Raw genomic sequence first — 23,115 nt, forward strand, 5'->3', positions numbered from 1 at the left:
GATGTCATGTTAGATATATATTATGAAGTCAAATTGTAGAGGGCTAGGAATGCCAGGATAACAGGATTTGTGAAATAGTGAGCCACTGAAAATTTCTGAATGAAGATGCATTGACGCCTCACAGGAGGCTAACCCGAAGGCCAGAGACCACAGTAGAAGTCAAGGTCAACCACAAGCAAAAATAAAGTCAAGCAATGTGGGCAGCTAACATGAAGGCTGTGCAGTAAGACAGCCTTGAAAGTAAAGCCATAAGATCTTCCTTTGGGACAGGAATTATTTCCAGGGTTGTAAGTAGGTATGCAAGAATCTTTTCTTTTTTTCTTTTTTTTCTTTTTTCTGAGGCAGAATCTCAATCTGTCATCCAGGCTGGAGTGCAGTGGCATGACCTCAGCTCACTGAAGCCTCCACCTCCTGGTTTCAAGCAATTCTCCTGCCTCAGCCTCCTGAGTAACTGGGACCACAGGCACGTGCCACCATGCCAGGCTAATTTTTGAATTTTTAGTAGAGACAGGGTTTCACCAATGTTGGCCAGGCTTGTCTTGAACTACTAACTAGCCTGATCCACCTGCCTCAGCCTCTCAAAGTGCTGGGATTACGGGTGTGAGCCACCATACCCAGCCCAGTATGCATGAACCTTCTAATGGAGATGTGACTGGGTTAACCCAAATGCAGTGGCACAGATGTGAACAAGTCCTGATACGATCAAAATGGAGTTTCAGAAAAACAAACCTGTTACTGTTACGAAGAATGTATTAACACAGGTGAAACTGTCACTGAAATGCCAGGGTTTCAGTCTAGGTCCTACTGATCACTGTACAGAAAGCCAATCCCTGAGACAACAATATTGCCAGGGAAGAAGGCTTTAATCAAGTACTATAGCCAAGGAGATGGGAGATCAGTCTCAATTCCGTCTTCCTGACTAAAATTAGAGGTTTATATAGCAGGGAAGAAATGTAACTATATGTGGAAAACAGGAATCAGGGAGGGGTAACAAAGAGAAGTTGATCAAGAAAAAGCAGGTGGTTGGTTAGGCAATCACAATGGGTGAGGGATATGGTGTCTCATTGTCCAGATGCAGTGATCTGGTAAGTTTCAGCTCCTTGATACTATCTGGAGGACTGATGGTTGGTTTCCTGAAAAAGGAACTCAGATACGACAAATGTAACCTTTTCAAATTTTAAGACTGAGAGGATCAATTTCTATTTTTATTCAAAGAAACCACAAATATCAGTTCTATGGGACAATTAGACCAATTACAAAGTCAAGTTTACATGAGCCCTTGAAAAAAAAAAATTTCAACAAATAAAACATAAACTGATAAGGGCTTAGGCAAAGATTGTTATTGTGGGCATTGAGAAGAATTAATACATCTGAGAAATGACTCAAAGAAAAATGTAGAAATGAAACGTAGAAATTTCAAACCTAGGTAAAGAAGGCAACAGTAATTCCATGGACAGAAATACAAGAGTTGGGAAAGGAAATTATACATGAAAATCTCAGAGTTAAGATGGCCGAATAGGAACAGCTCCAGTCTACAGCTCCCAGTGTGAGCAATGCAGAAGACGGGTGATTTCTGCATTTCCAACTGAGGTACCGGGTTCATCTCACCGGGGCGTGTCAGACATTGGGTGCAGGACAGTGGGTGCAGCCCACCGAGTGAGAACCGAAGAAGGGCAAGGCATCGTCTCACCCAGGAAGCGCAAGGGGTAAGGGAATTCCCTTTCTTAGCCAATGGAAACCATGACACACAGTACCTGGAAAATCAGGTCACTCCCACCCTAATCCTGTGCTTTTCCAAGGATCTTAGCAAAGGGCACACCAGGAGATTATATCCCGTGCCTGGCTCAGAGGGTCCCACAACCACGGAGACTCACTCACTGCTAGCACAGGAGTCTGAGATCTAACTGCAAGGCAGCAGCAAGGCTGGGGGAGGGGCGCCCGCCATTGCTGAGGCTTGAGTAGGTAAACAAAGTAGCCACAAAGCTCCAACTGGGTGGAGCCCACTCCAGCTCAAGGAGGCCTGCCTTCCTCTGTAGACTCCACCTCTGGGGGCAGGGCATAGCCAAACACAAGGCAGCAGAAACCTCTGCAGATTTAAATGTCCCTGTCTGACAGCTTTGAAGACAGTAGTGGTTCTCCCAGCATGGAGCATGAAATCTGAGAACGGACAGACTGCCTCCTCAAGTGGGTCCCTGACCCCCCCCCAATAGCCTAACTGGGAGGGACCCCCCCAGTAGGGGCAGACTGACACCTCACACGGCTGGGTACCCCTCTGAGACAAAGCTTCCAGAGGAACAATCAGGCAGCACCATTTGCTGTTCAGCAATATTCTCTCTTCTGCAGCCTCCACTGCTGATACCCAGGCAAACAGGGTCTGGAGTGGACCTCCAGCAAACCCCAACAGACCTGCAGCTGAGGTTCCTGACTGTTAGAAGGAAAACTAACAAACAGAAAAGACATCAACACCAAAACCCCATCTGTATGTCACCATCATCAAAGACCAAGGGTAGATAAAACCACACAGATGGGGAAGAAAACAGAGCAGAAGAGCTGAAAATTCTAAAAATCAGAGTGCCTCTCCCCCTCCAAAGGAACGCAGCTCCTCGCCAGCAACGGAACAAAGCTGGATGGAGAATGACTTTCACAAGTTGAGAGAAGACTTCAGACAATCAAACTTCTCTGAGCTAGAGGAGGAAGATGGAACCCATCACAAAGAGGCTAAAAACCTTGAAAAAAGATTAGACGAATGACTAACTAGAATAAATAATGCAGAGAAGTCCTTAAATGACCTGTTGGAGCGAAAACCGTGGCACGAGAACTACGTGACAAATGCACAAGCTTCAGTAACTAATTCAATCAACTGGAAGAAAGGGTGTCAGTGATTGAAGATCAAATGAATGAAATGAAGCAAGAAGAGAAGTTTAGAGAAAAAAAGAGTAAAAGAAATGAACAAAGCCTCCAAGAAATATGGGACTATGTGAAAAGACCAAATCTACGTCTGATTGGTGTAACTGAAAGTGACTGGGAGAATGGAACCAAGTTGGAAAACACTCTGCAGGATATTATCCAGGAGAACTTCCCCAACCTGGCAAGGCAGGCCAACATTCAAATTCAGGAAATACAGAGAACACCATAAAGATACTCCTCGAGAAGGGCAACTCCAAGAAACATAACTGTCAGATTCACCAAAGTTGAAACAAAGGAAAAAATGTCAAGGAAAGCCAAAGAGAATGATGGGCTTCCCTTTGTGGGTAACCCAACCTGACTAACAGCACATCTCTTGGCAGAAACTCTACAAGCCAGAAGAGAGTGGAGGCCAATATTAAACATTCTTAAAGAAAAGAATTTTCAACCCAGAATTTCATATCCAGCCAAACTAAGTTTCATAAGTGAAGGAGAAAGAAAATCCTTTACAGACAAGCAAATGCTGAGAGATTTTGTCACCACCAGGCCTGCCCTACAAGAGCTCCTGAAGGAAGCACTAAACATGGAAAGGAACAACCAGTATCAGCCACTGCAAAAACATGCCAAATTGTAAAGACCGTCAATGCTAGGAAGAAACTGCATCAACTAGCAAGCAAAATAACTAGCTAACATCATAATGACAGGATCAAATTCACACATAACAATATTAACCTTAAATGTAAATGGGCTAAATGTTCCAATTAAAAGACACAGACTGGCAAATTGGATAAAGAGTCAAGCCCCATCAGTGTGCTGTATTCAGGAGACCCAATCTCACACGCAGAGACACACATAGGCTCAAAATAAAGGGATGGAGGAAGATCTACCAAGCAAATGGAAAACAAAAAAATGGCAGGGGTTGCAATCCTAGTCTCTGATAAAGCAGACTTTAAACCATCAAAGATCAAAAGAGACAAAGAAGGCCATTACATAATGGTAAAGGGATCAATTCAACAAGAAGAGCTAACTTTCCTAAATATATATGCACCCAATACAGGAGCACCCAGATTCATAAAGCAAGTCCTTAGAGACTTACAAAGAGACTTAGACTCCCATACAATAATAATGGGAGACTTCAACACCCCACTGTCAACATTAGACAGATCAACGAGACAGAAAGTTAACAAGGATATCCAGGAATTGAACTCATCTCTGCAGCAAGCAGACCTAATAGACATCTACAGAACTCTCCACCCCAAATCAACAGAATATACATTCTTCTCAGCACCACATCACACTTATTCCAAAATTGACCACATAGTTGGAAGTAAAGCACTCCTCAGCAAATGTACAAGAACAGAAATTATAACAAACTGTCTCTCAGACCACAGTGCAATCAAACTAGAACTCTGGATTAAGAAACCCACTCAAAACTGCTCAACTACCTGGAAACTGAACAACCTGCTCCTGAATGACTACTGGGTACATAACGAAATGAAGGCAGAAATAAAGATGTTCTTTGAAACCAATGAGAACAAAGATACAACATACCAGAATCTCTGGGACACATTTTAAAAAGTGTGTAGAGGGAAATTTATAGCACTAAATGCCCACAAGAGAAAGCAGGAAAGATCTAAAACTGACACCCTAACATCACAATTAAAAGAACTAGAGAAGCAAGAGCAAAAAAACATACTCAAAAGCTAGCAGAAGGCAAGACATAACTAAGATCAGAGCAGAACTGAAGGAGATAGAGACACAAAAAACTCTTCAAAAAAATCAATGAATCCAGGAGCTGTTGTTTTGAAAAGATCAACAAAATTGATAGACCACTAGCAAGACTAATAAAGAAGAAAATAGAAAAGAATCAAATAGATGTAATAAAAAATGATAAAGGGGATATCACCACTCACCCCACAGATATACAAACTACCATCAGAGAATATTATAAACACCTCTAAACAAATAAACTAGAAAATCTAGAAGAAATGGATAAATTCCTGGACACATATACCTTCCCAAGACTAAACCAGGAAGAAGTTGAATCCCTGAACAGACCAGTAACAGGCTCTGAAATTGAGGCAAAAATTAATAGCCTACCAACCAAAAAAGTCCAGGGCCAGACGGATTCACAGTCCAATTCCACCAGAGGTACAAGGAGGAGCTGGCACCATTCCTTCTGAAACTTTTCTAATCAATAGAAAAAGAGGGAATCCTCCCTAACTCATTTTATGAGGCCAACATCATCCTGATACCAAAGCCTGGCAGAGACACAAGAAAAAAACGAAATTTTAGACCAATATCCCTGATGAACATCGATGCAAAATCCTCAATAAAATACTGGCAAACCGAATCCAGCAGCCCATCAAAAAGCTTATCCACCATGATCAAGTGGGCTTCATTCCTGGGATGCAAGGCTGGTTCAATATATGCAAATCAATAAACATAATCCAGCATATAAACAGAACCAAAGACAAAAACCATATGATTATCTCAATAGATGCAGAAAAGGCTTTGACAAAATTCAACAGTCGTTCATGGTAAAAACTTCAATAAATTCGGTATTGTTGGAACGTATCTCAAAATAATAAGAGCTATTTATGACAAACCCACAGCCAATATCATACTGAATGGACAAAACCTGGAAGCATTCCCCTTGAAAACTGGCACAAGACAGGGATGCCCTCTCTCACCACTCCTATTCAACATAGTGTTGGAAGTTCTGGCCAGGGCAATCAGGCAAGAGAAAGAAATAAAGGGTACTCAATTAGGAAAAGAAGAAGTCAAATTGTCTCTGTTTGCAGATGACATGATTGTATATTTAGACAACCCCATCATCTCAGCCCCACATCTCCTTGAGCTGATAAGCAACTTCAACAAAATCTCAGGATACAAAATCAATGTGCAAAAACTGCAAGCATTCTTATACACCAGCAACACACAAACAGAGAGCCAAATCATGAGTGAACTCCCATTCACAATTTCTTCAAAGAAAATAAAATATCTAGGAATCCAACAAGGGATGTGAAGAACCTCTTCAAGGAGAACTACAAACCACTGCTCAACGAAATAAAAGAGGACACAAACAAATGGAAGAACATTCCATGCTCATGGATAGGAAGAATCAATATCGTGAAAATGGCTATACTGCCCAAGGTAATTTATAGATTCAATGCCATCCCCATCAAGCTACCAATGACTTTCTTCACAGAATTGGAAAAAGCTACTTTAAAGTTCATATGGAACCATAAAAGAGCCCACATTGCCAGGACAATCCTAAGCAAAAAGAACAAAGCTGGAGGCATCATGCTATCTGACTTCAAAGTATACTACAAGGCTACTGTAACCAAAAAAGCATGGTACTGTTACCAAGACAGAGATATAGACCAATGGAACAGAACAGAGCCCTCGTTAATAATACCACACATCTGCAACCATCTGATGTTTGATGAACCTGACAAAATCAAGAAATGGGGAAAGGATTCCCTATTTAATAAATGGTGCTGGCAAAACTGGCTAGTCACCTGTGGAAAGCTGAAGTTGGATCCCTTCCTTACTCCTTATACAAAAATTAATTCAAGATGGACTAGAGACTTAAATTTTAGACCTAAAACCATAAAAACCCTAGAAGAAAACCTAGGCAATACCATTCAGGACATAGGCATGGGCAAGGCATTCATGTCTAAAACACCAAAAGCAATGGCAACAAAAGCCAAAATTGACAAATGGGATCTAATTAAACTAAAGAGCTTCTGCACAGTGAAAGAAACTACCATCAGAGTGAACAGGAAACCTACAGAATGGGAGAAAATTTATGCAATCTACTCATCTGACAAAGGGCTAATATCCAGAATCTACAAAGAACTCAAATTTACAAGAAAAAAACAACTCCATCAAAAAGTGGGCAAAGGATATGAACAGACACTTCTTTTTATGCAACCAACAGACATGTGAAAAACTGCACATCGTCACTGGCCATCAGAGAAATGCAAAACAAAACCACAATGAGATTACCATCTCACACCAGTTAGAATGGAAATCATTAAAAAGTTAGGAAACAATAGGTGCCGGAGAGGATGTGGAGAAATAGGAACACTTTTACACTGTTGGTAGGACTGTAAACTAGTTCAACCATTGTGGTGGAAGACAGTGTGGCGAATCCTCAAGGATCTAGAACTAGAAATACCATTTGACCCAGCCATCCCATTACTGGGTATATATCCAAAGGATTATAAGTTATGCTGCTATAAAGACACATGCACACGTGTGTTTATTGTGGCACTATTCACAATAGCAAAGACTTGGAACCATCCCAAGTGTCCATCAGTGATAGACTGGATTAAGAAAATGTGGCACATATACACCATGGAATACTATGCAACCATAGAAAAGGATGAGTTCATGTCCTTTTAAGGGACATGGATGAAGCTGGAAACCATCATTCTCAGCAAACTATCACAAGAACAGAAAACCAAACACCACATGTTCTCACTCATAGGTGGGAATTGAACAATGAGAACACTTGGACACAGGAAGGGGCACATCACACACTGGGGCCTGTTGTGGGGTGGGGGTAGTGGGGAGGGATAGCATTAGGAGATATACCTAATGTAAATGACAAGTTAATGGGTGCAGCACACCAACAGGGCACATGTATACATATGTAACAAACCTGCACGTTGTGCACATGTACCCTAGAACTTAAAGTATAATTTTTTAAAAAAAAGTCTTTACCTTAAAGAAATAAAAATAAAAAAATAAAAGGAGCATTCAAAAAGTTAAAAAAAAAAAAAAAAAACGGAAAAAAAGAGAAAATCTCAGAGTTACCCGAATTTCTTTTCTCGATCCAATAAAACTTGGCTGGAAACATTCATATTATGGCCAAAGTCCACCATGCTGAATAAGACAGACCTACACTAGATCTCATGGAGAGTTTGGAGTGACATTTTTTTCTTTGTCTTCTGGCTACATCAGGGTTTTAGAGTAGCTCCTGAGACATTTGTTTATTTAAGGGATTTTGAATAATTAAGGCCCTACCTACTGTTTAAATGCTGATTGAAATATACTGAAACTTTGGCAAGGAAAACACCTTGGTTTTTGGATGGATGATCCATGATTTGAGTGGATATCAATGTTTCTGTTGACAAGAAAGTTCCATCTAGATAATGCATTTGATGAAATGTTTTCTCCAAATTAGAACTTTCTTATTAATTAGACATTATCTTCCAGAAAGTTCATATCACTAAGACAGATAAAATGGGTTGTATAGATTATCACTCAAAATGAGATGAAATAGCAATAGTTAGTTTGGGAAAAGTGTCAAATGAAACGTTTAATAATAAAAAACATTTATTTAACAATTACTACATGTCAGAAACTATGTTAAGTGCTTTATAAGGCCGGGTGCGGTGGCTCAAGCCTGTAATCCCAGCACTTTGGGAGGCCGAGGCGGGCGGATCACAAGGTCAGGAGATCGAGACCACAGTGAAACCCCGTCTCTACTAAAAATACAAAAAATTAGCCGGGCGCGGTGGCGGGCGCCTGTAGTCCTAGCTACTCAAGAGGCTGAGGCAGGAGAATGGCGTGAACCCAGGAGGCGGAGCTTGCAGTGAGCCGAGATCGCGCCACTGCACTCCAGCCTGGGCAACAGCGTGAGACTCCGTCTCAAAAAAAAAAAAAAAAAAAAAAAAAAAGTGCTTTATATGCATTATTTAATTAGCACATAATCACATGAAATACATACTTTTATTATCCTCATTTTCCAGATGAAGAAATTGACCAGAGAGGTTAAGTAAATTGTCTAAGATTGTGCAAAGTTATTTAAGGATAGAGCCAGAGTTAGGATTATGTGTAACATGGCGCTGAAGTCCTCATTCTTAGCTGCTACACTGTGCTCGTCTCTTCTGACTTCAGTGATCAAACAAGGCGATTGTGAATTTTACTAAACCTTTCCACACTCAACCCACAGAAGACGTGATTTCTGTCATGTGTGACAAAACAAGGTTTTCTTTATAAAATATGCCACTGAATGTTTAGCAACGTGTGTTCTCACATAGCTGGCAATGGTATCTTTACTTGTACTGGGCTTAGTGCAGTTAGAACTTAAATTTCTAGAAGCTGCGTATAAACATGTTCTAAAATTTTGTTGTTGTTGCCTTAGTAACTTTATTGTGACCTAAGTGTTCCACGAGCATCCTAAACTTAGGCTGGGGATATGAAAATCTATTTTATAATGGTTTTAGGAAAAAGCAAGGTATTAGCAAAAAATTAGAAGATTCTGAATGCTATTACAACAAAGTATACATTTAAATGAAATGCAATAACAAAGTGTACCTTTGAAAAATATTCAATAAACTGAATGAAATTTAAAAATATATGGCATTTGTATTTATATGTGAATAAGACTTTCTAACCCATCTATTTCTAAAAAACTTACGTTTAATAATGGACAAAATGCATGCTAAAGAATTATAATTTTATTTTTTCTTCACCTGTAAAACTGATGAAAATTGTTTGTTATTTTCACAGCTGAATTTTTATTCCTCTTGTGGGGTGTTTATCTCTGCTATGCAGTGCGGACAGTCCCATCGGCATTCCATGAGCCCCGCTATATGGCTGTTGCAGTTCACAATGAGCTCATCATCTCTGCTATATTCCATACAATTAGGCAAGTGATCTGTAGAGCTAGTAAATACCTTTTATTTTTCTGATATGTTGCATTTTAAATAGCAAAATTAGATAAGATGCATAATAGAAAGACTTAGGAAAGATAGCATTTTATAAGTTGACTAATTTCTTTTATAGATATGGAAAATGAATAGTTTGTTTTTAAAGCTGTTGTTCCTTCTGCTGTGTTGTTTATTGCCTTCTATTTTGAAGGTTAACTCAATGTTATTGTACTATCTTAAGCCACTTATGGAAGTATAATGGAGTATTGTTTATAATATGTAGCACTTTTCGTTATGAAGATATAATGCAGTATGTGCATACATTGTAAAGCAGATACAGTTAACTCATCTATGTTTTCATTCGTGTTTAATGGGCTGGTTTATATTTTCAAAATCTCAGTATTCATATAGACAACTTATATGTATGAATTCTGTGGAATTCAAAACACAAAAACTACTTCAATCTGATGACTAGATTATCACGTGCAATGGGCTTTGCCACTGTCACACATTCTAGTAATGAATTTCTGGGATAAGAATGTATAGCTTGGTCCTCTATTTTGTGATCATCCCAGGTTTCTCTTTAGCAGACGAGAACAGAGGAGGAAGATAGTGGCTTATCATGAAGTGAACAAAATGAAACATATATGACTTATATTCTGAAAATGTGTCCCTGATTCATATTTGAAAATGAAATGAAACTCTCAGGGCAGAACTGTAAGAAGGAATTCTGTCATTTAAAAAGCAACAAAAAGATGTCATTCAATTGCTTGACAGATATGGAAAGTCAGGACACACTTAAGAAAATTAGAAATGTTGAATATTTGTCTCTGGACTAGGAGGCTGTGGGCCTGGGGGAGTTCTGTAGGATGCCTGTCCTCTCTGACTTTAGTCAACAATCAGAAGATGCGGTCTTGCATCATTAGAAAGAGACATTGCCAGACAGCAGTGGACCACAGTTACTGCCTACACTTTTAAAACTCTTAAATAAGAAAAGGAGGTATCTATGGTCTGACAACACTGGAAACTCCATCAAGAGGCCAGGAATCTAGAGAACTGGCCTCTTTGCTTTGTCTTGCCCTCTCTCTCAAGAGAGAGGAGAAAGAAAGACGTTAGAAAAGGAAGGAAAGATAACAATGGAAATATAAGATTTTAAATAAGCAAAGTAAGAAATGGTTTTTCAGCTACTCAGACTGGAGTTTCAGGACCTAAGAGAGGATGCCCTCAGTCGACAGTATCTTGAGTGCCATAGAACGTCTCCTCCTGATGCCAGAGCTCAATCAGCCTTGCCATTTTCCCCAGACTTTCTTCCAAGAAAAGCTACTTTTTTGCTTATTTGCAGAGTATTTCATGATACAACAAACATGCTTTTCTGCAACCAGTTACAAGTTAAATGTTAACAAATCAACTAAAGAGTTATAAACCAGTAAGGCGTCCTCTCAGAGATGAGTTTAAATGTCTTCTATGGTCAAAGTGTGCTTATGTAGTGCAGAAGATTGTCCACCAGCCTTTTAATAAACTGCTGGATTTTTTAGAAAGAAATTGTCCAAGTACTTAAATCTGTTTACAGGTTTAATATCTAAATATCCTTTTATTCCTTAAAGCTGACTCTGTTCAGTTATTAATCATTAAATTTCTTTTCTCAATAGATGTCAAACTCTAAACTGACCCAGGTTCTTTCAGGAGTAGGCATGGTAAACTATCCTTAAATGAATCTTTTAAAAGTTTAGGCTGAGCACAGTGGCTCACGCCTGTAATCCCAGCACTTTGGGAGGCTGAGGTGGGTGGATCACGAGGTCAGGAAATCAAGACCATCCTGGCTAACATGGTGAAACCCTGTCTCTACTAAAAATACAAAAAATTAGCAGGGCGTGGTGGCGGGCGCTGGTAGTCTCAGCTACTTGGGAGGCTGAGGCAGGAGAATGGTGTGAACCCAGGAGGTGGAGGTTGTGGTGAGTGGAGATTGTGCCACTGCACTCCAGCATGGGTGACAGAGCAAGACTCCATCTCAGAAAAAAAACAGATGTTAAAGAAAAATCGTAAAACGATAAAGAAAAAAGTAAACTCCCCAATCACACTACCCAAAGATAATCACTGTTGACATCTTAGTATATCACTTTTAGATGTTTATGTGTGTTTGCATATTTATGATACATTGATAGTCTCCTTTTCAGTGTCCCTATGCAAGTTAGCATGCTGAGAAGTCCTGCTGCAAGAAATCCTATTTAACTAGCATTTTGCAAACTTAATTGACCATGGAATCCCCCTAAACCTCACTTGACATTTGATAACAGCATCCCCACTTCAGAAAATACTGTTTTACTACTGATTCAAGGTGACAGGAAGTACACGTTAAATACTGATTGAAAACAGCTTTACTACTTTGCTTTAAATCTTTCCTACAGAGCCCTAAGCAACCCACTAGCCCAGCCGGAATCACATGAACATGAGCTTGGTTCTTACAGACACATGCTCTGATTGAATGCTCCATGTTGAACCTAGTAAATTTGGTGTTGAGTAGACATGACGTACTTGCAAGATCAATTTTCTTACAGACAACTGTGTGGACCCTTGTTATTTTTGAAAAGTGAGAACTTCCATTGGTAGCAGTAACTAGCTTGATAGGCTTTGATTTTTTAGCAAGCTTAAATAAACCTGAAGAAGCCCTATGTTTTAAGTTCCAAATTTGACCTACTATATCTTTCTGCCTAGACTAGATTGGATCAGACTGTGGTACATTGACTATAAAGAATCATAGCATATATTAGCTACTCTCAGAAATTTAATTTATATGTCTCTAAAGGATGAAGGAATGGAATTATAGTTTAACACAGTAAATCTGCATAACCCTGATTTTGAGGGAATTGATAGGGAAAAAGTAACAGGCAATAATAAATCAAGGATGTACAATGTCTTATTTACATATGGACTGAATTTATATATGTGATGGTTCAAATATTTTTAAAGTCCAAGAATAAGCAGCAATAACATAATAATTTAAATCAGCTATATCCATCTTGGTAATTTTTTTCTTGAATGGAATAATATAAGACTTCCAACATTGAAAAATATATTCTCTATCAATATAGCATGTGTTCTTTCTTATATGCTTAAAATATAAAATTGTTTGTATGTATATATGCATATACACATATATAAGTTAAAAACTATGACCACACATTATATATAGATTTATCTTCATTCATACCAAATTGTCAAATTGCACAAAAATAGACTAATAACAAAGAATTAAGTCTAAAAGGATAAATAATGCAGAGGCGCTTTACCTAGCCTATTATAATCCCTTATTATTTTTAGTGCTATGCATAAAGCAAACCTGTGAGAAAGTACAAGACTTTTTAAAGTGTGTTTATTTTTAACCTCAATTTTCAAATATTTTATGCTCCTGGCTTTTAGACCTATTTTTTAAAAGATGAAATACTCTTGAAAAAATAAAGCTTTAAAATTACCTCAAAACCCAGTTTTTCTCAAAATATTTCTAGTCGGAATTACAACCTTAAAAACATGGCAGTAATTTAAAACTGATTAATTTGGGAGTGATGTCTGTATATTTAACAGTTGGTGGTTTTTTGAAGGTTCAGTATTTTAAATTATGTGCAAGCATTTGTCCTTCTAGATATTGTCGTGCTAGCTTAAAGTGTATTTGGTTTGCATTTAAGATGGAATTCTCAGTACATGAGGATCCTTTTATGAATTTGTCTCCTTTAATGTAACTTTCTGCTCCAATACTGGAATGACCCCCAACAGACTGTATTTGCATTATTTTTCCAGAGTGTTATATCCCTTATATGCCTCAGCGACTGTTACTTATTACTGAGTATAATGATCGTATTTCAATGCTTAAAACAAAAAACAAACAAAAAAAACCTGACCCAGGAAAACAGACTGTGTCAAAAGTCTTTTCAGAAACTTTTGTCAAAACTGGTTCAGTTTTGTAGTCATATTCAAGGTATGTGTAAGGTCACACTTTTCTCACAAAGAAGTTAGAGAAGATGGTTAGCCAGAAAGCCCTATCCCTATTTAATGAAATGTGAGCTATTGTGATGAGTGCCCTATACTTTATGTATGTTACGAGCCTATTGGTTTGCATCTCTAGACACAAGGGAAAACAATTCTCCATTTTGGGTAACTCCTGAGCTTCCATTTTAGCTTGATATCCTTAAGGGAGCAGCATGGAGGTGAAAATGAGAAAGAAATCCTCTTGATGACAATTTTAAACATTAATGATAATTTACTTAGTAAATTTGTCATTAATATGGTAGAATGAAGATATAAAAGTTAGTTTCTTCCCATTTTAGCCATTAATATATGTTTGTTTTGTGATTATAATATGGGCATTTTCTTAGGATGTTAACTTTGCAAATTTGATGATGTAAAACAAAATTGTAATTCTCTGATTTCAAGTGGCAAAATGTCATATTTTGCCTTCATGGATAAAGAATGGATAAGACCTTTATAAAAGCAACCCCTGGTTTCTGCGTAAGGGTGAATACTTAAAACATGAACTGTGTACATACACCTATTAATCTATGAAAATATTCCCAAATTACTAGAGTAAACCTTAGTACTGAATTTCTCACCATTTTTCCTGCAGAGGCATACTGGAACACAACTTTATAAATTTCTCAGTAAGATAAGATTTTTAAATACTGCATTTTAAACTTTAGACAGTTTGATAATTTGGAACAATTTATTTTAAAGGGTACATTTTACAAACCATTAGTATGTTTCATTAAGTGGTTTTATTCATTGTTTTATCATTTGAATCGTTGGATTAGTCACAAAGATAATTGTCCACCTTTTTTCTTAATTATAATTCTTTTTAAACATTGATGTTTTGTAGGCAAATTATGAGTTCTAAGAAGATTAGAACTCATAACTCTGCAAATTTGTATTATAAATTTGTAGTCTACTCCTCTTTTGAATTTACATATATTTCCACTTTGATTTTCGGAGGCCACTTTACATACAAAATAATAATCTTGGGAATTATGCTGCCTTTCTTACTGTTGTTAATCTAAAATCATAAATAATAAAAGGTTCATATCTTATGCATCAAATTAAGCTTCGACTTTATTCTTCTGAGATGAAAATATATGCCATAGAAACAGTAATACAATTTCCTTTTTGTTTTTTTAATACAATGAGGAAAAAAGAGTTTCCAAGTAATCCTAGTGTTTTAAGTAGAATCTTAATCTTGGATTGTTAAACTCAATGAATTCTCATTTCAGATTTGTTCTTGCCTCGAGACTTCAGTCTGATTGGATGTTGATGCTGTATTTTGCACATACTCATTTGACTGTGACAGTCACCATCGGGTTGCTTTTGATTCCAAAGGTATTCTTCTGATATTACTTTTTTTTTTTTTTTTGCAAAACTTATTTTAAATGAACATGGATTTGTTTATCCTGTGGGCAAAGGGAGGTATGGAAATTTGCTTAACATTTAAAACAGTTTTAAAGCTCCCTCCCTCAGGAAACTGGCTGGCTGTTTTCTTTTCGAATTTTGGAAACTTCTTACATTTTTAAATGACTTTGTTTGTACAAAAACCCATCATCTGTTTCAGTCTTTTTCCAAATATATTGATGTCTAATATGTTTTAATTATTATGGGCTCATTCTAGCTGTAACATCAAGATCATTCTTTAAAAGAACCCTCCTATTCTAAGAATCCTCTTGTTTGGATTCATATCCAGAGAAATCTTGTGTTTGAAACATTCAAATAATTTTTTATGTATATGGAAATAAATTTTTATATATAGAGGAATCTCCTTAATGATAGACACTGACAGACTTATCCAGGCAGCACCATGAAATGAGGAAAAATGAGCCAGGACTCAGAATGCAGGATTCTAGACTCATGGCTCTCCCAGAAACTGGCTGTGTGTTATGACAGTAGCCAGGACTGTTGATTTTTTTTTATGATGTAATAGTAAGGCTTCCTGGAATAAAATAAAATGATATTGGAGTTTTTTTCTGTGAGGGGAATGTATTATACAAATTATAGCATTATTATTATTTTCCTCTTTTATACGTAAACACAATAGTAGAACACTGTGTATCTTTTCAGTGCCACAAAATACAGTGTTAGCACAACTGAAACCAGAGTTGTGATTTCTTGTCTTTCACTCCAGGCTTTTCCTCAACTCTCGCAGTTAACCAAAACATTGAGATTCAGCCTGATTGAAAAGGCTAAACCATTGTAAACAGAACAAGATACCTATACTTGAATTACATCAACTAGACACAAGTATTTGTATAGATTATCTTAACTATTTTAATACTTTGCATAATACGATTACAGTTTTTTTTAGATGGATGGAGGTATACTGAGATTATTTAATAAATTGTTGCTGAGTTCCAAAGAGGAATGAAAACATCTGTTCATACAAAACACTTGTATATGAATATTCATAGCAGTGTTATTCATAATACACAAAAAGTAGGAACAACCCAAATGTTTACCGACTGATAAATGTATAAACAACATGTGGTATATCCATGTGATGGAATATTATTTGTCAGTGAAAAGGAATGAAGTTCTGGCACATGTTACAACAATAAGAAGTGCAAAAGCCAGACACAAAATGCCACACATTGCATGATTCCATTTATGTGAAATGTCCAGAATGGGCAGATCTATAGAAACAGAAAGTAGATTAGTGTTTGTCACAGGCTGGGGGAAGGATGACTAGAAGTGATTGCTTAATGGATTCAAGGTTTCTTTTTGAGATTAATATTCCAAAACTATTCTGGAATTAAATAATAGTGATGGTTGCACAACCTCATGAATGTAACAACAAGAACTGACATGTACACTTTAAATTTATAATTTTTGTAGTATGTATGTGAATTCTATCTCAATAAAAAGAATGTTAAAATATTATACAGGGGCATTGCTAGGCATTGTTATATATCCTTAGAATAAGAGAAATGAACAGATAAAAACCTGTATTCTCACGGTACTTATATTCTGGAGAAGGGGAGAGGGGGAGGGGGAGACAGACAAATAAGGTATTTAAAACAGTATTTTAGATAGAGATAAGTGCCAAGGAAAAATAATAAAGCAGGAAATGGACAATATATGACAAATGACATTATTTCTTAAACCCATAATTGTCTCCAAGACTTTGAAAACAAGAAAAAACAAGTTCATTTTTATAAATGACCTCCAGGTGGTGTAACCAGTGGCATATGATATTTTGGAGGGCAGGAACTCTATGAGGGCAGGAACTCATGATTTGTGGCCTTTAGTTCATGGCATCTGTGGGTCTCACAAACAAATGTAGAAGAGTAAAGATTCAGTTTACCAGGGAGGTTGGAGCAGGAGGATGGCTTCAGCCCAGGAGTTTGAAACTGCTGCACATATATATATACATATATGCAATGTCTTACAGTGAGCTAGGTTCTACAGCTCATACTGAATTTCTGTTTCAGTTTTCACATTCAAGCAATAACCCACGAGATGATATTGCTACAGAAGCATATGAGGATGAGCTAGACATGGGCCGATCTGGATCCTACCTGAACAGCAGTATCAATTCAGCCTGGAGTGAGCACAGCTTGGATCCAGAGGATATTCGGGTAATGCCAGTACTCTATCTTTCTTCCTATTTCAGATTAGCCTTATTTATACAGGCAGGCATCTGTGGGTTGGTGGGGAGTGTGTGCATGCATGTGCATTCATGTTTGTGCGTGTATGTCTCAGAAAGAGGGAATGTGTTTGGGTATGAACTGAAGATGTCAAATGCAGAGTTAATCCAGTTCTGAAATATATGAACCATAGTATAAATTAGAATGCACAGGCCATTTCAGCTTTTATAAGTAGCCTGGTCAACCTCAGGAGTCTTAACTGACTTATTGGTATTCATAGTGATGAACTGATTAGACATGTTCCATAATACATGTTTATGACATCTTGCTTAGGGAAAGGTAGGATAGATCTGTGGAGCAGAGAGGAGAGCCTGGATTATTTAAAATAATCTACGACAACATATCAGCGTCTGAAGGAAGCAGATGTTTTTAGCAGTCAAAGGACTGTTACCCTCTAAGCCTAATCTAACATCACATGTAACTTTATCAATGGCTACATGATGCTTCCAATACTACTCAGGGATATGGTTCACCTATAAACAACATGCTGTGTTTTGTGCTGGTCCAGGCTCAGTCTGGTCCACACAACTTGAATGTGCAAAGTGCTTGCTCCTTAATGCAAGGTTAGAATACATGAGTTCATGTCTTAAGGTCCACGCTTTATGTGAAACAAAACACAAAAGAATCAGAAAGTATAAATGGGGAGAAAATCGACAAGTACATATGCCAGAGAAAGCTGTAGAGCAGTTGCCCTAAAGAGCCCAAGTTTACTGAATTCTAGTACCATGTAGTGATCTTCTATGGCGAAACACTAAATTCTACACTTCTTTGAATTTGCTTTTGTTCTGGCAGGATGAGCTGAAAAAACTCTATGCCCAACTGGAAATATATAAAAGAAAGAAGATGATTACAAACAACCCTCACCTCCAGAAAAAGCGGTGCTCAAAGAAGGGCCTAGGTCGTTCCATCATGAGACGCATTACCGAGATCCCAGAGACAGTCAGCAGGCAGTGCTCTAAAGAGGACAAGGAGGGCACCGACCATGGCACAGCCAAAGGCACTGCCCTCATCAGGAAGAACCCCCCAGAGTCTTCAGGGAACACAGGGAAATCCAAGGAGGAGAACCTGAAAAACCGAGTCTTCTCACTCAAGAAATCCCACAGCACTTATGACCACGTGAGAGACCAAACGGAAGAGTCCAGTAGCCTACCCACAGAAAGCCAAGAGGAGGAGGTGACAGAAAATTCCACACTGGAATCCCTGTCGAGTAAGAAACTGACACAAAAACTAAAAGAAGACAGCGAGGCTGAGTCCACGGAGTCGGTGCCGTTGGTGTGCAAGTCAGCAAGTGCTCACAACCTCAGCTCAGAGAAGAAGCCTGGACACCCACGAACGTCAATGTTACAGAAGTCTCTCAGTGTCATAGCAAGTGCCAAGGAGAAGACTCTTGGATTAGCTGGGAAAACCCAAACAGCAGGCGTGGAAGAAAGTGCTAAATCCCAGAAACCTCTGCCAAAAGATAAAGAGACAAACAGAAATCACTCAAATTCTGATAACACAGAGACTAAAGATCCTACCCCCCAAAACTCAAATCCTGCGGAGGAGCCAAGAAAGCCTCAGAAATCTGGGATTATGAAACAACAAAGGGTCAACCCCACCACTGCCAATTCTGACCTGAACCCAGGCGCCACCCAGATGAAGGACAACTTTGACATTGGGGAGGTGTGTCCTTGGGAGGTTTATGACCTGACCCCTGGTCCTGTGCCTTCAGAATCAAAAGTTCAAAAGCATGTATCTATTGTGGCTTCTGAAATGGAGAAAAACCCCACTTTTTCCTTAAAGGAGAAATCTCACCACAAGCCTAAGGCAGCTGAAGTTTGTCAGCAATCCAATCAGAAGTGCACAGATAAGGCTGAAGTATGCCTTTGGGGGATCCAAGGCCAGTCCATTTTGGAAGATGAGAAGCATTTCATTTCCAAGACTCCAGTTCTCCAAGAGAGGGCAAAAGAGGAGAACGGAGGTCAGCCTCATGCAGCCAAAGTGTGTGCTGGGCAGAGTGAAGAACTGCCCCCCAAAGCTGTAGCATCAAAAACAGAGAATGAAAATCTCAACCAAATAGGACACCAGGAAAAAAAGACATCCTCTGAGGAGAATGTGCGTGGCTCCTATAACTCAAGTAATAACTTCCAGCAACCTTTAATGTCACGAGCAGAGGTGTGCCCTTGGGAGTTTGAGACCCCAGCTCAACCAAATGCTGGAAGAAGTGTAGCTTTACCTGCTTCTTCTGCTCTAAGTGCAAGTAAGATAGCAGGGCCTCGGAAAGAAGAAGTCTGGGATACTTTTAAAGTGTAGCATCCCCAGGAAGAAGAGGAAAAGGAGGGAACCCCGGATTGGATAAAGACAGAAGATATAAGAATCAAAAATTCCCAAGAAGGATTTGTCAATCGAGGAAAACATGACGGATGGTGAGGTGAAGTCAGAAGTATGGGTAGAAGAGGACCTGGGGGACAAGAGCAACAATGTCATAAAGAAGTCAGACTTTGGTCAAGAAAGTCCTTCCCCTGGTAACACTAGGAAAATCTTTCCATTTCAGCATGTTTAAGGAAAATAGTCCACAATGTCTGCCCTGATCAATATGTACCCATGGGACTTTGAAGATCCTAGGCCAGGTAAACCAGGAGGCACAGAAGACGTACCAGATTTGCAAAGAAGGAAAAGGTATAAACGTATATAACTGAAATTCTAAGTAGCTGTCCGAGAAGAACTTACTTTACCTATTTAACCTTGATAGCACTGCTAATTTAATGCATCCCAAAAATCTCTTTTATATTAATGATTGCTTTCATTTTCTTATCAATGTATGTTTCAGTACATCGTTGTGTCTCATATTCAAGCATTCCAGATTGTATAATTTTTGCAAATAACTTTGGTATTATGTGACACAACACATTTATGCAATCTGCAGCTACTCAATTGTTATTGCACCTTACAGAATACCTGCTATCTATCAACTTTAGTTGATTCTTGAAGTACAGTAACCTTTCTCTGGCTTCGGAAGCCATCACTGTTACTATAAAAACTTTCAGTTTTGGCTGTGGTTTATATATTGTGACTTTGAATTTGACTCTATTATTTCACATCATGGTTTGTTATACTGTCTTAATCAGGGTTTTTTATACAAGTTGAGTTACTTGTTTTGCATTTCTTGTTAGGACTCAGAAGCTTTATTAATATTGGAGATCAAGTGGTCCTACTTAGTCATATGTCTCAATAAGTTAAGGACAACTTATCCATTGTTTATTCAAAGTCAGAGATAGATAACACCTTCATTCCAATTAATTGTCCCTTTTAACTCTTTCAGTATTTCATACTTAGCATTTCCTAAGGAAGAAGCTAAGAGTGAGAAAAATATACTGTGCATTATTATTACCTTTGGAAAGGGAAGACTCTAGGGATGACATGAGAAGTATAGCAGTACTACAGACCCGGGAAGTTTGCCTTTCAAAAAAACACAGGTAGCTCCTGATAGCACTTTCAAGGGATTATTTTTTTAAAGCAAAAAATTATGGTAGCATCAAGATCGTTGTATGGATATATTTTTATTATGTGCACTGGAAATACAGTATTTTAAAATACCTTAAACTATTTATTCTCGTAAACTCTTATTCATTGCTTCAGCTAGAGGTAGAATTTGCTGGGCTCAAATCCCAAAGAGGTTTTATAACCTTATTTATTCAAAGCCTATAAGGTGGTATGGAATCTTAATTCTCCCAAGCACTGGAAAATGTCTAAGTCCTGCAAATTGCCATTGTGAGCCACTTGCTCAAAATGTAACATGTAAGGTCTATTTGCAAGGCAAAGCAGCCCCCAAAGCATATTTTATAAAGCTTATTGCATTCCACACTGATCTCTTGGCATGGGAATCCTAAGCTGCCGACTTAGCCCTACCGATATGATCATGCAATGAGATTCCAAAGCTCGGTCTCAAAGAATCACTCAGAAATAGAACTGAGACTTCCCTTTTTCTCCCTGTAAACACCGAAGTATCAACTGCTTATTTGGCCAGGACACTCCCAGCACAAATAACTATTTGTTTATGTCACAAGCAGCAAGGAGGACATGCTAGGGTGATAAAAGATGGAGAAACAGAATCAGAGAGTGGATATAGGGCTGTTCTTAGTATTATTTTCAGTGGAAGGTAAAAACAGAATTCTCCATATTCATCGTCAAATTTTTCTCAGTGATTTTTTTATTCAGGAGTAAGCAAGCACTTCACTGTTTTGCAAAGCTGTGCACAAATCTTCCTCACCCATTTGCTGGCTTTATGCATTACTCAGGTTGGTGGGGTCAGTTTGAAAAGATATAGAAATTCTATTTTTGTGTCTTTACACCATTTATTTCTTTGATCTCTTCCTTTTCAATGAAGGGCCTATATGCTTGGTGACCTCCTTTAAGGAATCTTTGTGAATTGGGTTGGAAGTTCCTAGACCCACATACTTGTTTCATTTATGTCCGAAATTTGTTAGCACTTGATTCATTTCTTGAGAAATATGCGGTCAAGCATCAGTGACTTTCTATTGCACTTCAGGATTGATCCTGCTAGAGATGTGACTTAAAAAGACTTGCCAAATTATACCTTAGCGACATTCTATAGTTCATAGATTATTCTCCACCAGCATAAATCAGTGAGAGTGCCTAGAGTCTTTCTGAGAGTTTCATTGCCATTATCAACAAGAGAAGTTGAAATTTACAAGTCAGGAGGTTATTGTTCCAGATTGATAACCACAGAAAGTGAATAAACACTTTTAAGGTCGCAAACATTTGCTAGGTTGTCCTTCTCAATGCATGTGCAGGCTGCATCCTGTCCTTGTTTTTAAGCCAGGGTTTATAAATACGTAGATTTATACCAATCTTAATAGAATTGTATATTTTATGCAAGAATTAAATGCTTTACGACGTGAAGTATAACTCAACCCATTGTAAACTTTGGTGGCAATATGGATTTGAAACTCGACAGTTCTCTTGTATTTGCTTCCTAGGTTTCTGCATGCAAGTTATGACAGGTAGGACTGAAAAAACACTGCCTTTTGACGTCTAGCATTTAGCAACTGAGAGTCGTAGAGTCAATAAAGCTGTAAGTCTCTTCACTTAATCTGTGGTTCTCCTAAAACTATTATCTGAAACCTACAGCATCCCACCATGAAATATTTGGTAAATTTATGTTGTGACGTGTTGCAGCATGTAAATAATTATAACTTCTCTGCAATAAAACATATTTATATGAAAGTGATTTGTGGGGATTTGTGTGTTCATCTATAGAAAACTGAATTTATTTAGTCTAACTTTAAAGGAAATTCCATATATTTGTTTGGCTCGGTATCCTTGTGCACATACATCCTCATGTTGCCAGTCTGTAGGAATATGTGATTAGTCAAATGTGGCCTCAAACACACAGGTAATCATTTGGGAAGCAAGCAAACCTATTCGTGGTTTTGATTTAAGACGGCTCTTCCTGAATGGGAACTAACTCAGCTACCTTTTTTGTTTGCTTGTTTACTCCACACACAGTACCAGGAAATCTGCTAAGAAGTGATGATACAAAGATAACCCCCCTTCAGGAACACTCAGGCCCATGAGAGTATCCAGTCACTGGTATAATAATAGGCAGATGAGCATAACTAAGGTCAGAGAAGTCTCCCTAGGGAGTTCAGGTTCACCAGGCTGAAATTCTGCAAAGGCAACAAACAGGTATCAAAGGGAAACTGTTGTAAGGCTGGAGACGGAACTGAGCACAGACTTACACACCACGCTTCAAGTTAACAGCAGCTTCATCCTGGAGCACTGGAAGCTATACGGAAGCTTTTTAAAGTGGCATAATGAAGTCCAATATTAGATCATCTTGGAAGCAGCCCTGAAATGGACTGAAACGT

The 23,115-nt window shown here is 38.2% G+C and overlaps 1 protein-coding gene across 1 annotated transcript in view; it reads left to right on the top strand.

Moving 5' to 3' along the window:
- The window catches only part of GPR158 (G protein-coupled receptor 158), a 444,280-nt gene extending 421,805 nt beyond the window's left edge, over window positions 1-22,475 (top strand). Inside the window, exons 8-11 of the mRNA XM_005564806.5 lie at window positions 9,433-9,571; window positions 14,825-14,930; window positions 17,030-17,176; window positions 18,038-22,475. Of these exons, the coding sequence (XP_005564863.3) occupies window positions 9,433-9,571; window positions 14,825-14,930; window positions 17,030-17,176; window positions 18,038-19,537 (1,892 nt within the window). The 3' untranslated portion in view covers window positions 19,538-22,475. The remainder of the gene's footprint in view (window positions 1-9,432; window positions 9,572-14,824; window positions 14,931-17,029; window positions 17,177-18,037) is intronic.
- The last annotated feature ends 640 nt before the right edge of the window (window positions 22,476-23,115 follow it).

Source organism: Macaca fascicularis, chromosome 9 (assembly GCF_037993035.2).
Source record: "Macaca fascicularis isolate 582-1 chromosome 9, T2T-MFA8v1.1".
Taxonomy (NCBI): Eukaryota; Metazoa; Chordata; class Mammalia; order Primates; family Cercopithecidae; genus Macaca; species Macaca fascicularis.